At 37.4% G+C, this 12,716-nt stretch overlaps 1 protein-coding gene across 5 annotated transcripts in view; it reads right to left on the bottom strand.

The window, feature by feature from the left end:
• The window catches only part of GALNT13 (polypeptide N-acetylgalactosaminyltransferase 13), a 198,016-nt gene that overhangs the window by 55,653 nt on the left and 129,647 nt on the right, over positions 1 to 12,716 (bottom strand). For all 5 annotated transcript variants that reach the window (XM_072418163.1, XM_072418162.1, XM_072418166.1 and 2 more), the window contains exons 6-7: positions 11,803 to 11,920; positions 4,801 to 4,981 (exon numbers count right to left, since the gene is read on the bottom strand). In XM_072418163.1, the coding sequence (XP_072274264.1) occupies positions 4,801 to 4,981; positions 11,803 to 11,920 (299 nt within the window). The remainder of the gene's footprint in view (positions 1 to 4,800; positions 4,982 to 11,802; positions 11,921 to 12,716) is intronic.

The following is a 12,716-nucleotide window of genomic DNA, read 5'->3' as shown; positions in this document are numbered from 1 at the left end:
CTAACATAGCAATTGGTTAGGGCTGGTTTTAATACAAGTGGTACAGCACTGGCATTGACATAGTATTTGGTACAATACTTAGTCGAGTTAATGATTCCAGAATTAAACTAAACTTGTCAGGAGAAAACTATGGGGGCTTACCATTTTTGTACTTTCTGAGCCACCAACCTGAAATAAGTATGCAGCATACAGAAGTTTACTGAATGCTTTTTTTTAGACTACTTTGCTGTTGGTGTTACATAAAATACAATCAATTAATTTTGATACATTAAATGTTTACAATGGTTGTCACTTATATCCACTGTTCTGCTTTGAGTTCGTAGGGCTAAAATATAAAAACTTGCATTGCAGTCTGTTTTGCTTTCCTAAACTGTTCCCTTTTATGTATGTTCTTCTGTGTACACTGCATTTCTGCATATAGAATAAGAAGTCTGTTTGCATTAAAGCCTAAAAAGTCAAGTTTTGCTTGAGTGAGCACTGAATGGTGCATTTAATTGTATTTAAATATTTTCCTCTGGCTTAATGCTAATTAATAAATCAGATCTCTGTAACCTACTTGAGATAGCTTAAACTCTATTTAACCTGCAGTAATTAAAACAGAAAATTATGCAAAAAAACTGTCATAAGTTAACTGAAAATTGTGAAACTCCCGCTTCGCAATATAATATTCCATTGCTTGGAGCTATGATTTTTAAACTAACAAAGATTTTTTTTATTTCAAAATACAGAAATGACTCCTATGTGCATGATGCATAAGAGAAGTGCATTTTTCAGATAACAAGAACAAAAAACTGCAAGAATAACCTTTTTTTTTATTTCAGAGGATGCAGATTCTATAAAGTCATGAGGATTCAGAAATGTTATGATTAACCAGACGATGGAAAGATTTATGAAAGGATGGAGGACTGTATTAAAGATAACAGGATCTAGGATCAAGATCAGGGATCAGGTGATTCAGGGATTATTGTGGGATCAGGGGATGCAGATATCTATAGGGGATCAGGAGATGTAGGGATCGATGTGGGATCAGGGGATGCAGATATCTATAGAGGATCAGAAGATGTAGGGATTGATGTGGGATCAGGGGATGTATTTTTTTATAGTGGAGAAAGGGATACAGGGATTATTGTGGAATCAGGGGATTCAGAGAATATAATTGGATCAAAAGATGCAGAGATTATTGTGTGAGGGATGCAGAAACGTATAGGGAATGAGAAGATGCAGGCATTGTTGTGGGATCAGGGGATGCAGAGATTTATAGGGGTCAGGAGATGCAGTGAATAATGTGTGGTCAGGAGATTTGGAGGTTTATGAACCATTGGGAGGTACAAAGATGAATTAAACATCAAGGGATTAGAGATTTGTAAAGTATAAGGTAAAATTGAGATTTATTGAGGATCTGGGGAAGGAAAAATGTATGAGGAGACAAAGAATGCAGAAATTATTAGGGGATCAGATTTAAGAGACATCAGGGGATATAGAGATTTTTAGGGGATCAAAAGGGAAACTGATTAATGTGTGATCAGTGAATGTAAAGATTTATGAGGGATCAGGGGATGCAGACATTTTTAAAGCTTTGGGCCTGAGCAGCGATTAATTAGGCATTTTGGGGGAAAATTATTAGGGATTTGGGATGCAGAGATGTATGAAATATTGTTTCCCATGTTAAGGTATGTAGGACAGTTGGACAGCTAGGGGTGAAAAAGCAATTACATAAATTTTCCACTGTGCATCTGGAAAGTAGTATACAGCCTAAGGTGCATATACCCAAGAACCGCTAGGCATTCAGAATTTTATATTTGTCTGTTATATTGCATATATATTTTCCTGTTATATTCATGGCTATGCTGTGGACTCACCCATGAAACTGTAAAGCTTTAGGTCTATTTTGACAAAGAAACCTCCTGCACACAGTAATGGAATTGTTTCCAACAATCAACGCTCATGGCTTTGACATATTGGTAAGGAGAGGTCGGTGTTCATTGGAACAGTAAAAATAAATTTCGAGAAGCCACAACTAGCTTAATTCTTGCAACCAGGAAAAGGTTGTTTTATTCTTTTAAATCATACTGCACTTTAATACTTTCTTAAAGCTGTACTGGAAAATGAAACAATTTAAGTTTTAATGCTCTTCTTTCACGTAAAGGTCATTTGGAGCAATCCACTTCTAAAATACTGAAACACTTAACATTTTATTTCTTTAACTTTTAGTACTTCTTACAGTAAATTTTTGCTAATCAAAGACTAAAAACTATAAGCAAATGGTAAAAGAAGTCATTTGATCACCCCAGGATTCCAAGAATGTTGTACACTTAATATAAAGATTAAATCTCCCACCTATGAGGTCAGTGATCTGACATTACACCCCATCCGCTCCATTTCCCTCAGGGTCATAAATTCCACTAAACAAAAGAGGGGCTTCAACCACAATACGGTGCCATTTTCTAGTAGTCAAAAGCAAAATTTGCACTTTGGGTCCCCTCAATATAATGACTCCTGAGATGAATATAAATAAATGTACCGGCAAAAACCTTTGCCTCCTGCTGTAAATTTTTTATTTTGATCTCTGTAGAGGTACCCTTTTTATGTAAAACTATGTAAAAGAAACTTTTTCCTTTATGAAATAATTACTTTTGCAATACTACTTTTATGGGGCAAATATATTCATTTAGAGATATAAAAAGAACCCCAATACAGTTGTCTTTGAACAGGAGCTCCATGTACTCACAGAAAAACATTTTTACAATTATCATTTTCTGATTTATATGTCCTCTTGTGTGCCTGTGATAGGTAGCTCATATACCCAAACAAAGGGAGTCTTTTAGAATGGAAATATAGAAGCTACCATTGCTAATTTGTTTAAGGGTCTTCAGAATGTCATGCTTTTATATAGTTGCTTTTCACTACTTGTGAAGAAATCCTGATATTGGCATCAAAGTAAATGTGTGCAAGACTGTTATTTATCAGTTTGAAAGTCTGGAGCTATGCTAGAAAAGATGTTAGGTGAAAGGATGCCATGATTAAGTGGAGAGGCAGGGGGGAGGCAGGAAAGGGTTTAATGTGGCAGGCGCAGGTTTAGGGAAGGGTCTGATGAGGTGACTGGGTTCAGGAAGAAGTGGTAGGGGGGCAGGGGGGTTAAAATGGGGTCAACAAGAAAAAGAACATTTCTTTAAAGATCAGGATCAAGGTTCCCTGCAACTCTCCCAACTATCCAAGCTGATTTGGGTTGGTTTGTTGGTTCTTGGTGGTTTGAGGTGCTCAAGAGAAATGGTAATTCTGGTTAAGGTTGGCAATGGAGGGGGCCAATTGCAGGTGTGGTGTCCCTAGGCAATATGAAGGAAACCGTTGTGATCCCAAGGTGTTGTTGGTTTGAAGGGGCTGCAAGTAAAGTGTATTGTTCCAGAGGCAGTGAAAAAGGGCAGTTTTAGATAATCCCTGGAAAGCTGCAACCAAAAAGAGGACGTTTTTGCAAATGTTTTATAGGTTGCTTTCGGCTAAAATAAGAAATAAAATATGATACTTTCATGGAAATAGATTTGTTAGATGTTTCAACTATTGAAACGTTTTGTTTTTAAAATTAGTGTTGAATATGGCTGTTCGAATTTGGATGGACCCAACCCGAAAAACACGGGATTCGACTTTGCAAATTTGTGTGTAATAAAAACAAATGTTAAAGTAATTTATTAAATGTGTATGATTTGTGTAACTAACTTTTATTTTTTTACAGGTTATCTGCACAGCCGTGGGCGTGGGAATCCTCCTGTCAGTGTGGGATCCCCGGGCACTAGAGGTTAAATGAGGAAAAGTTTCCCAATTCATCACCTCTAGTGTTCTGTGATTGGCTGAGGAAAGGTAAACCCTGATGACAGCTCAAGCATCATCAGGTTTTTCCTTTTTTCCGCAGCCAATCACAGAGCACTAGTGAATGAATGGGGAGACTTGTCCCTATTTAGTCTCTAGTGCCCAGGGATCCTGTGGGACTCCTGTGTTTTTGGATAGAGAATCTCTATCCAAGAACACATACAATAGTTAAGCTAGGGCTGCAAGAGCAATCAGGGGAGCGGAGCTGTCAGCTCCGCTCCCCTGATTGCTCTTGCAGTTCTACACAGTCCTGAAAAATACCTCCGAATTCCCCCCCCCATTGACTTTAATAATGTCCGAATTCGACGTTCGATCACCCGAACAATATCGCCCTATTCATTTGAATAGCTGTCGAATCGAATAGTGAGATATTCAACCAACACTAGTTACAATCCTCCTACTGGCTTTTACAGCAGCACAAAATCTAAGTGACACCTAAGTGGGCCTGGTAATGCAAGGTGCAAGGAGGTCATAGCCCCTGGAGTCTCCCCACCAGAAAGCAGACCAGTGGAGGAAGGCTTTTATGTAGGGACATCCTTGTTAATACACATCTGTTTTGGCCATTTGACCCCATACTTATGTGTAGCATTTGTTTATTATTAAGATTGGAGTGTATAAATGGCCAGGTTTTAGGAGTTAAGGGGGAAACCTCAAAGTCTTGGTAAATATCAGTTAAAAACTTTAGATGGTGGTTTAGTTTTTGAGTTTATCAAGGTCAAGGTAGATATGAAGAATATTAATTTTAGGTTCTGGGGTAGCATTTTAAAATTATGGGGTTTGAGGGATGGGGTTTGGGTTGTGGTTTATTTAAAAAATAGTTACCTGGTAGTATATGGTAAAGTGTGTCTAAATCCAGAACAAAAATGTGTTGTGTAATAATTTCAGCATGTGCTTTTTTTCTGTTGAACTGTAGTTTTTTTGTAAGCACAGAACACTTACCTGGTGATATAATATAGAAGAAATCTTTAAATTCATCCATCCAGACTTCCGCTAGTCTCCTGTTGTTTTTGTTGATCACATGACCTGTTCCGCCAGGGAAGGTGTAGGGAGTGGCTTTTCGGAAGACGTGCCCTACGTGTGAGCATGTTACAATTTCAAGAGATCCTCCACACTGCCAGATCTAAAAGTCAAATAAAAGTTTTATATATATATATAGTGTAAATCAGTTAAAACTTTCAGAAAAGGTTGTAAATATTAATCTGTAATCTAAATGTAGAAAAGCTCAGGATTCAAATACAACCACAGTTTTAACTTGTAAACAAAAAGTTAACTATTCCCAGAATTCACAGTCTGTAGTTCGAGGAGCTTCCGCCCAAACTTCAAAGTGCAGTAAACCATAACAGCAAATCAGAATTCACTTTACTGAAGTCAGATGGATAGGAATGCTGATTGGTTGCTATTGCTATTGGGACAGAAAAATGGAGATGATTTATTGTAGACAAGGCAATCTCTGGGATTGTCACATTATCCTTTTCTTCTTCCTAAAATAAATCATTGACCTTGATAAAGCATGTGAAGTCAGATGAAAGGTTTAGGATAAACATTGCACTGTTTAGTAGGTAAAAAATACATTTTGCAAGAAGGATTAAAGGAATATGGATCTGAAAGACTGATATTCTCCCAAATCAGGCACAGTTAGGACATATGTGTTGTAGAAAGGAGATGATTGACTATCATGGGTGAACTTTAATGATCCAGTAAATCTGGAATGGATTTGGTCAAGGATTGAAAACATTTACCAAGTAATAGGAAATTATTTTAGGAAATCCATTCAAGGTTTGCTGGATTACCCAGTTTTTCCCACAATATCTTCTCCAATCTTGGAGAGCTTTATTAAACCAGGCCCTTGTGTCAAAGGACATACATGCTATCATGGATGGGTTTACTATTAGTCTCGGTAAGCTTGAATCTGTAGGATGCAGAACATCTTTTCTTTGTATTCATTTTATCCCCACTCCCACCCATCAATCAAAATGGTGACCTTTTTCCCAAGAATTTATTAAGGAATGTGGATTGTACTGCAAAAATATAATTGTTAACTATTGCACATGTTATCTGTAATAGAAAGTAATTTTACTCAATATTTTTGCTCCTGTGTTACCAGATTCACTGTCCCTTTATGCTGGAATATCTATAACATAAAACTGTAAGGAAATTAAAGTGGTGGCCACCAGGTTCTAAATAATATATATATATATATATATATATATATATATATATATATATATATATATATATAATACAGTATATACAGTATATATAATATACAGAAATACAGTATATTTATCCCACCACTCCACCAGATAATACAGTCTTTTTGTATTTTGTAAAAGAGAGAAAACTTAGATTGTGGAGGCTGTTTTGTAGGAAAGAAAATGTTGTGCCTCAGTGATGTAATTGGTTCCTAATGAATCAAGTAACTGAATAATGTATAAGCTCCAGAAATAGCCGATTCCACAAGTATACATGACAGGTGATCTTTAAAATAGGCGACCTCTCTTCTCATACCTTACAGCAGATCTAATGAGTGAGTTCTTGGTTGCCGCCGTTTGGGCTGTCTTGTCTGTTTTATTTAAAATAACCTTATCTAATACAGCGCAGCAAAAACCAATTTAACACAAATGCACATTTGAGTGGAAAAGGTGAAATCTGCAGTCATTTATAACTCATGGAAATATCAAATTATAGATTAATTGTACAAAGCTTCAGTGGTTTTAGAAGCAATATTCCAATTTTATTTTACTGAGTGTCTTTTTGGCCAGAGAAAATGTGTACAGTAGAAATGAATTGCAGAAAAATTGAACATTACTTAAGTTTAAACAGGCAGAAAGTTGCAGCTTACCTTCTGACCTAGATTTGGCTTAAAATCTAGATGGTGTCAGGATGTTATTCATGGAGATGTTTAGGGGAAGGGACAAGCCTGAAACTACTACTTGGATTAAAGGGGACCTGGCATGAAAAAGCAATGTCCCCTTACCGTACAACCTTCCACCTCCAGAATATAGAAAAAAAAACAAACAGGAATAAAAAATTAAACATTAGCGTAATATGTATAAATTACCTTATATACAAACTGATACCTAAAAGGAGATTTGCACATTTATGTGCATTAAAGGAATGGGCAGGTGATGTTTGTAAAGTTGATTGTGATTTGCCCCGGTGGAAAAACTTAAAAAAAAATACTAAAAATGTTCTCAAATTTAATTTGCAGATTTTACATTTAATTTAAAGGTCACCAAAACTTCCAGGGAAGATAGGTTATAGGTGATTTCTCAAAGGAAGAAGGAAAAAGTGCAGTTTTTCTGCAAAGTTAAATTATAGCTGGGAAAACATTTTAAATCCACTGCTAACTTTCCAAATTATTTGCAAAACCAATGGTCATGCAATAGCATTTTCACCGAATTTCTGGGATGGGAGTTGAAGAGACTGGTAGGAATACGTTTGAAGTTAGAAGCCCAATTAACCTGCATGGCAGAAAAACCCAGGAGGAACAATTTAATCATGTGATCTGTCAATATCAAGTGTATTAGGGAGAGAGAATGTCATGGGGTATCACAGGCTACACACCACAGCATATATTTTATAAATGAGCTGCAAAATGGAGACCATGGTTTGTTAATCACAGAAGAATATTACCAACAGAGGATAGAAATTTCTTCCCCTTGATAAAAGCAATGTTTGGACTAAATTTTGCATTTCCCTGCAAGATTTTATTCAAAGTGGCCATATGCCAGTACAGACTTTTATGGCCAACTGCCAAAAAAAAAAAAAAAAAAAAAAAGACAAATGAAAGGTGCAATATTATGGTAAAGACAAAAAGTTTTTTTTCCTGTCTACCTAGCTGCAATTTATACAGCCTTATCATACATCATAACCCATCTTGCAGGACAGAACTTATCTTTCTCTAGTTTGTACTTAGACAATCTAAAGAGAAGAAGTAGACTTAAAAGTAGTGTTGGTCGAATATCTCACTATTCGATTTGACGGCTATTCGATCGAAAAGACCCATATTGTTCAAGCAATCCAGCGTCGAATTCGAACACCATTAAAGTCAACCGGGGGAAAATTCGGCTTATTTTTCGGGACCGTGTAGAGCTTCTACAGCTTCCAAATACATTTAAAAAGACATGTCAAGACTCCCACGGCTCTGCACAACACTGTACAAGGAAAGAAAAAAAAAAATCAGAAAGGCATACTGAACTCATATGACCTCTCAAAGGAGAATCTCCATTAAGAGGTCATATGTCAGTGACTTATTTGGGATCCGGAAGCCCCCTTTAACAAGGTGACTCCAGATTAGTGTTGGTTGAATATCTCACTATTCGATTTGACAGCTATTTGATCAAATAGTGAGATATTTTTCGGGTGATCGAATGCCGAATTTGAACACCATTGAAGTCAATGGTGGGAGAATTCGGGTTATTTTTAGCGACTATTAAGGGCTGCAAGAGCAATCAGATTGCTCTTGCAGCCCTTTACTAGTTGTATGTGTTTTTAGATAGAGTTTCTCTATCTAAGAATACAGGGAGTCCTGTGTTCTTGGCTAGAGAAACTCTATCTAAAAACACATACTACAGGGCTGCAGCAGCGATCCTGATTGCTGTTGCTGCACTGTACTAGTAGTATGTGTTCTTGGATAGAGTTTCTCTATCCAAAAACACAAGGCACTAGATGTGATAAATGGGGAATCTTGCAGAGAAGATGCCTGGCTGGCAAGTATCTCTTACTCTGTAACATGCACAGTAAAATGATACATTTGTTACATTTTTCTCGCAGTGGATAAAAGAAAAATGTATCAAATGTATCATAATATTTCAGTGCTGGAAAGTGTGTTAAAGAGTAAAGCTGCGTACACACTTCCAATTTTTATCGTTGGGAATGAACGACGAACGAACCACGAACAATCGATTGGGCAAAAATTGTTCGTAAAAAAAGTAACCAACGACGCCGACGAACGAGGATAGTCGTTGGAAATAAACGACCGGACCGGCGGATCGGATTGGACGACGATCGTTGACCATCTATCGTGTGTACGGTCGTTCATTGATCGTCCATGGTCTGAGCATGCGCGGTGAACGAACGTTCGCTCACTTCCTGTGGTGCACGTCATTTCCTGTATCGTTCAAACGATCGCATCTATCGTGTGTACAATATCTGCGAACGATCGTGTCGTTATCTGTATGTACAGGATCGGTACTATACGATCGTTCGCAGATATCGTGCAGGATCGTTCGTCGTTCGTTTACCAACGATAATAATTGGAAGTGTGTACGTAGCTTAAGAGATAACCTGTAAAAAAAAAAACAGTTAAACACAAACACTTAGTAAATGAATTTAACAAAAAATTTTATTTTTTTTAACACATTTTTTTACATTTTGTTTATCCGAATTTTTACCATCGAATCTCGTTTTTTTCGGGTCGGGCCTACCCGAATTCGAACAACCATTTTCGGGTCGAATATAAGGACAACCAGAATTCGAACACCAACACTATGCCAGGTGTCCAACCATGGGGAATAAGTACAGGGGTACATAATACTATTATGTACTCCTGTACTTATTCCTCATGGTTGGACATCTTGGAGTCACCTTGTTAAAGGGAGATTCCGGAATTCAGAGCGCTGAATTCAAGCCTGTGTGTTTTTTCGGGACGGGTCTATCCAAATTCGAACGGCCATATACGGGTCGAATATAATGACAACCTGAATTCAAACACAAACACTATTTATAAGCTTGTTTCTTCACTCTCTTCTCCTATGATCAAGTTTCCTGTAAGCACTTGAACACTGAAGCCCTGCTGACTGGATCTTTGTGTTGCATCTGCCTTTTCAAACCTGAGCCCAGCTGTACAGGGGATTGCTGTCTGAGTCTGAAGCCAAATACACTTTCTATGCCTACACTTACTGCATTAACAAATACATGTAATGACCTGTTAATGAATACAAAGCAGCATCAATCTTTGTCCTCAGTATCAGTCTGGGAGTCAGCTTCAAATGTTATCATTGCTCCATCCACATCCAATACTCATTATTATAATAATATTTGGACTACAAAGAACAGAATTAGCACATATACTGGAAATTTTCTTCCTTCCCCAAATATTAAACCATTCCAACATTATTTCCAACATGTCTTGATGAAGGTAAATGGTAATTTTCCTATGCACACAAAAGTTTTAATAAATGTAGACATTAAAAAAAACCCATCCATTTAAATAATTGCAGAAAGGTCTTTTTTTATAGGAACACTTCATTTTCCATTAACCTCTTTTATTTTATGAATACTTCCAGACCAAACCAATTATCAACTTCCATCATCAATCATCCATCAAAAGTCTTTATTGTTCAGGATATTCATCCGCAAGATCTTCATCTGGATTTGATATACTTTTTTTGACAGATAAGATTGTATAGTAACACAATATAAGTATCTTGTATTATAGACATATTGCAGGGTTTAAAAAAAATAGATAAAAAACATGGTAATCTATTTTGCATGTTACAAGTGAAGTAGAATGAACATTTTACTGCATCCAATAAAAAATGTTTTGTCAATTTATGGCCTTTAATAAAGAATAAGTGTGTCCAAATGCCCCATTAAGCTCCACTTCTACACACGAGTTTAGGCTGTTGCAGGAAAGTTTTGGGATTGCTATAGGCAAGTGTAGGAACTACAGCAATCACAACCCTACCCTTGATAGTCCCTTTAAGACCTAATTTACATTTATGTGTACATGTGTATTAAAGCAGCGGTCGCCAATCCGTGGTTGGCAAGAAAAGTTTGGTGGTCCGTGGCTCTGGCTGGTGTGCCCCCTAGCAGGGTCAGGAGAAGGACCCTGCCTGGGAGGCGCACCCGCCAGAGCCACGGACATGTTCCCCTAAGGATCCCAGGCTTAGGGAAGTGGGCCGGTTTAGTCTCTGGACACAACTCAGCCACTCTCCCATCGCAGGTCCGAGTGGGTGGGTTCTAGAATAATGGGGAACATTGGGGAAGTTTCTCCCTCTTTGCGTGGCACCCGGCTCCCCACGCATGCGCCATCTGGAGCTGGTAAATGTAGTGGTCTGTCAGTCCAAAATGGTTGGCGACCACTGTATTGAAGTGTGCTTTACCCTGTGTTCGCTGTTTATATTGTATAAGATATTAAAAAGATATAGATATAATATAAGATATTAAAATACACTGCAATGCAGCAAAAGTATATAGACAGACACCAACAATGTCATGCAAGTATATTCCCCTTCAATATAATAGGTACATAATTTATTGGCACATGGATCTTCTGGTAGGTAGAACCATGCATGTAGGTGTTTTATCAAAATACTTAGCTGTTTGGTGGAACTTGCATTAAACTTTTGCTTTAAAGCTTACCTAACTTAGAATTTTCACTTTACATAAAAGGGTAGAAAACCGTTTTATGTGAGGTAAAATTTCTGATTTTTTTTTAGGTGCAACACCCTTTTTTTTAAAAAAAAAAAAAGGGGTGCAGCATGGTCCCCTAATTCTCGATCGCCAAGGAGCACAAAGCCTCCCAGGATACTTACGTCAGGAATCCCCAGAGGCTCTTGGGTGCTCCTTCTGTGCATGCTCGAGCATCTCAGACATGCGCAGAAGAAGATTTTTCGTTTTCAGAAGGAGAGTTTTGGTGGAAATTTTCGTTTTCATCCTATGTCACCCAACCCAGGTGCAAGATCGGGTGATGTAGGATAAAAAAAAAAAAAAATGTACCCATCTTACTGCACATGCGTGAGATCGGCAATTTTTTTTTCCGATGAAAACAATGAAGAAAAACAATGAGGAACAGACGAAGATGGCGGATTCCCGGTGCTGGGACGACGCGGGACTAAATGCAAGACACCCCCGGATGGACCAGACTGCCTGCGGGATTGAAGGTAAGTTTATTTTTTTTTTTTTTAGTCTAGGTCCTCTTTAAGTAACACTTACTCGGAAAGACATCTCCAGATTTTCTCCACCCCAGATATCCATTCCTGAATCATATGTGCCAAGCTCTTCAAAATATTTCTTGTCAATAGAGAAAAGGCCTCCTGCCATCGTAGGTGTTCTGGAGAAAAGAAGGGGAAGAGATTTGTGAATCTGTACAACATAATATAGATAGACATTATGGGCCTGATTTATTAAAGCTCTCCAAGACTGGAGAAGATAGACTATCATGGGAGAAACAGCGTGATCCAACAACTTGGAATAGATTTCTTCAAAATCATTGGCTATTAGTTCTTGGATAGTTTCAATCCTGGATCGGATCCATTTCAGGTTTGCTGGATGACAACCATGGTAGAGTATCTTCTTCAGTCTTGGAGGGCTTTAATCAATAAGTCCCTATATATACTTTAATAATAGAGCACCAATAGAACAATCCACTCAACAAACTTTTGCAAAATTTTTTATCAAATCACTTAAACCACATTGGAGCACAGAATCTAACAATAAATCATGTGGGGTAAGCTTTTTATCATGCTTGATTGGAGTGACAAAGCTCAAAAAAAGTCCAAATGTCCAGTTACATTGATTGAAAAAGCCAAATGTCCATTGAGATGCATTTATTTGGAGAACTGAACAAATACCAAGAAATTATTAAATATGTGTTGATGTAAATTAACCATTTATAAAGACTTGAATGCTCCAGCACCATGCACACAGGAAGACCTGTACAGCAAATTTCTACAGATGTACACATTCCAAGCAATAGAAATGTTTATTCATAGTATTTCATATTAGCCAGATGCTTCCTTTCATTTTCTAATCTGTACTGGAAAACAATTATAACAGCTGGGAGCTGAATAACTAACTTGGGAACACAAACCTATTTGTGCTAATTTTTAATTAAATTCTATGATAAT

Source organism: Pyxicephalus adspersus, chromosome 7, assembly GCF_032062135.1.
Source record: "Pyxicephalus adspersus chromosome 7, UCB_Pads_2.0, whole genome shotgun sequence".
NCBI lineage: Eukaryota > Metazoa > Chordata > Amphibia > Anura > Pyxicephalidae > Pyxicephalus > Pyxicephalus adspersus.
The sequence above is the reverse complement of the archived record's forward strand: the minus strand, read 5'-3'. Positions and strand labels throughout refer to the sequence as shown.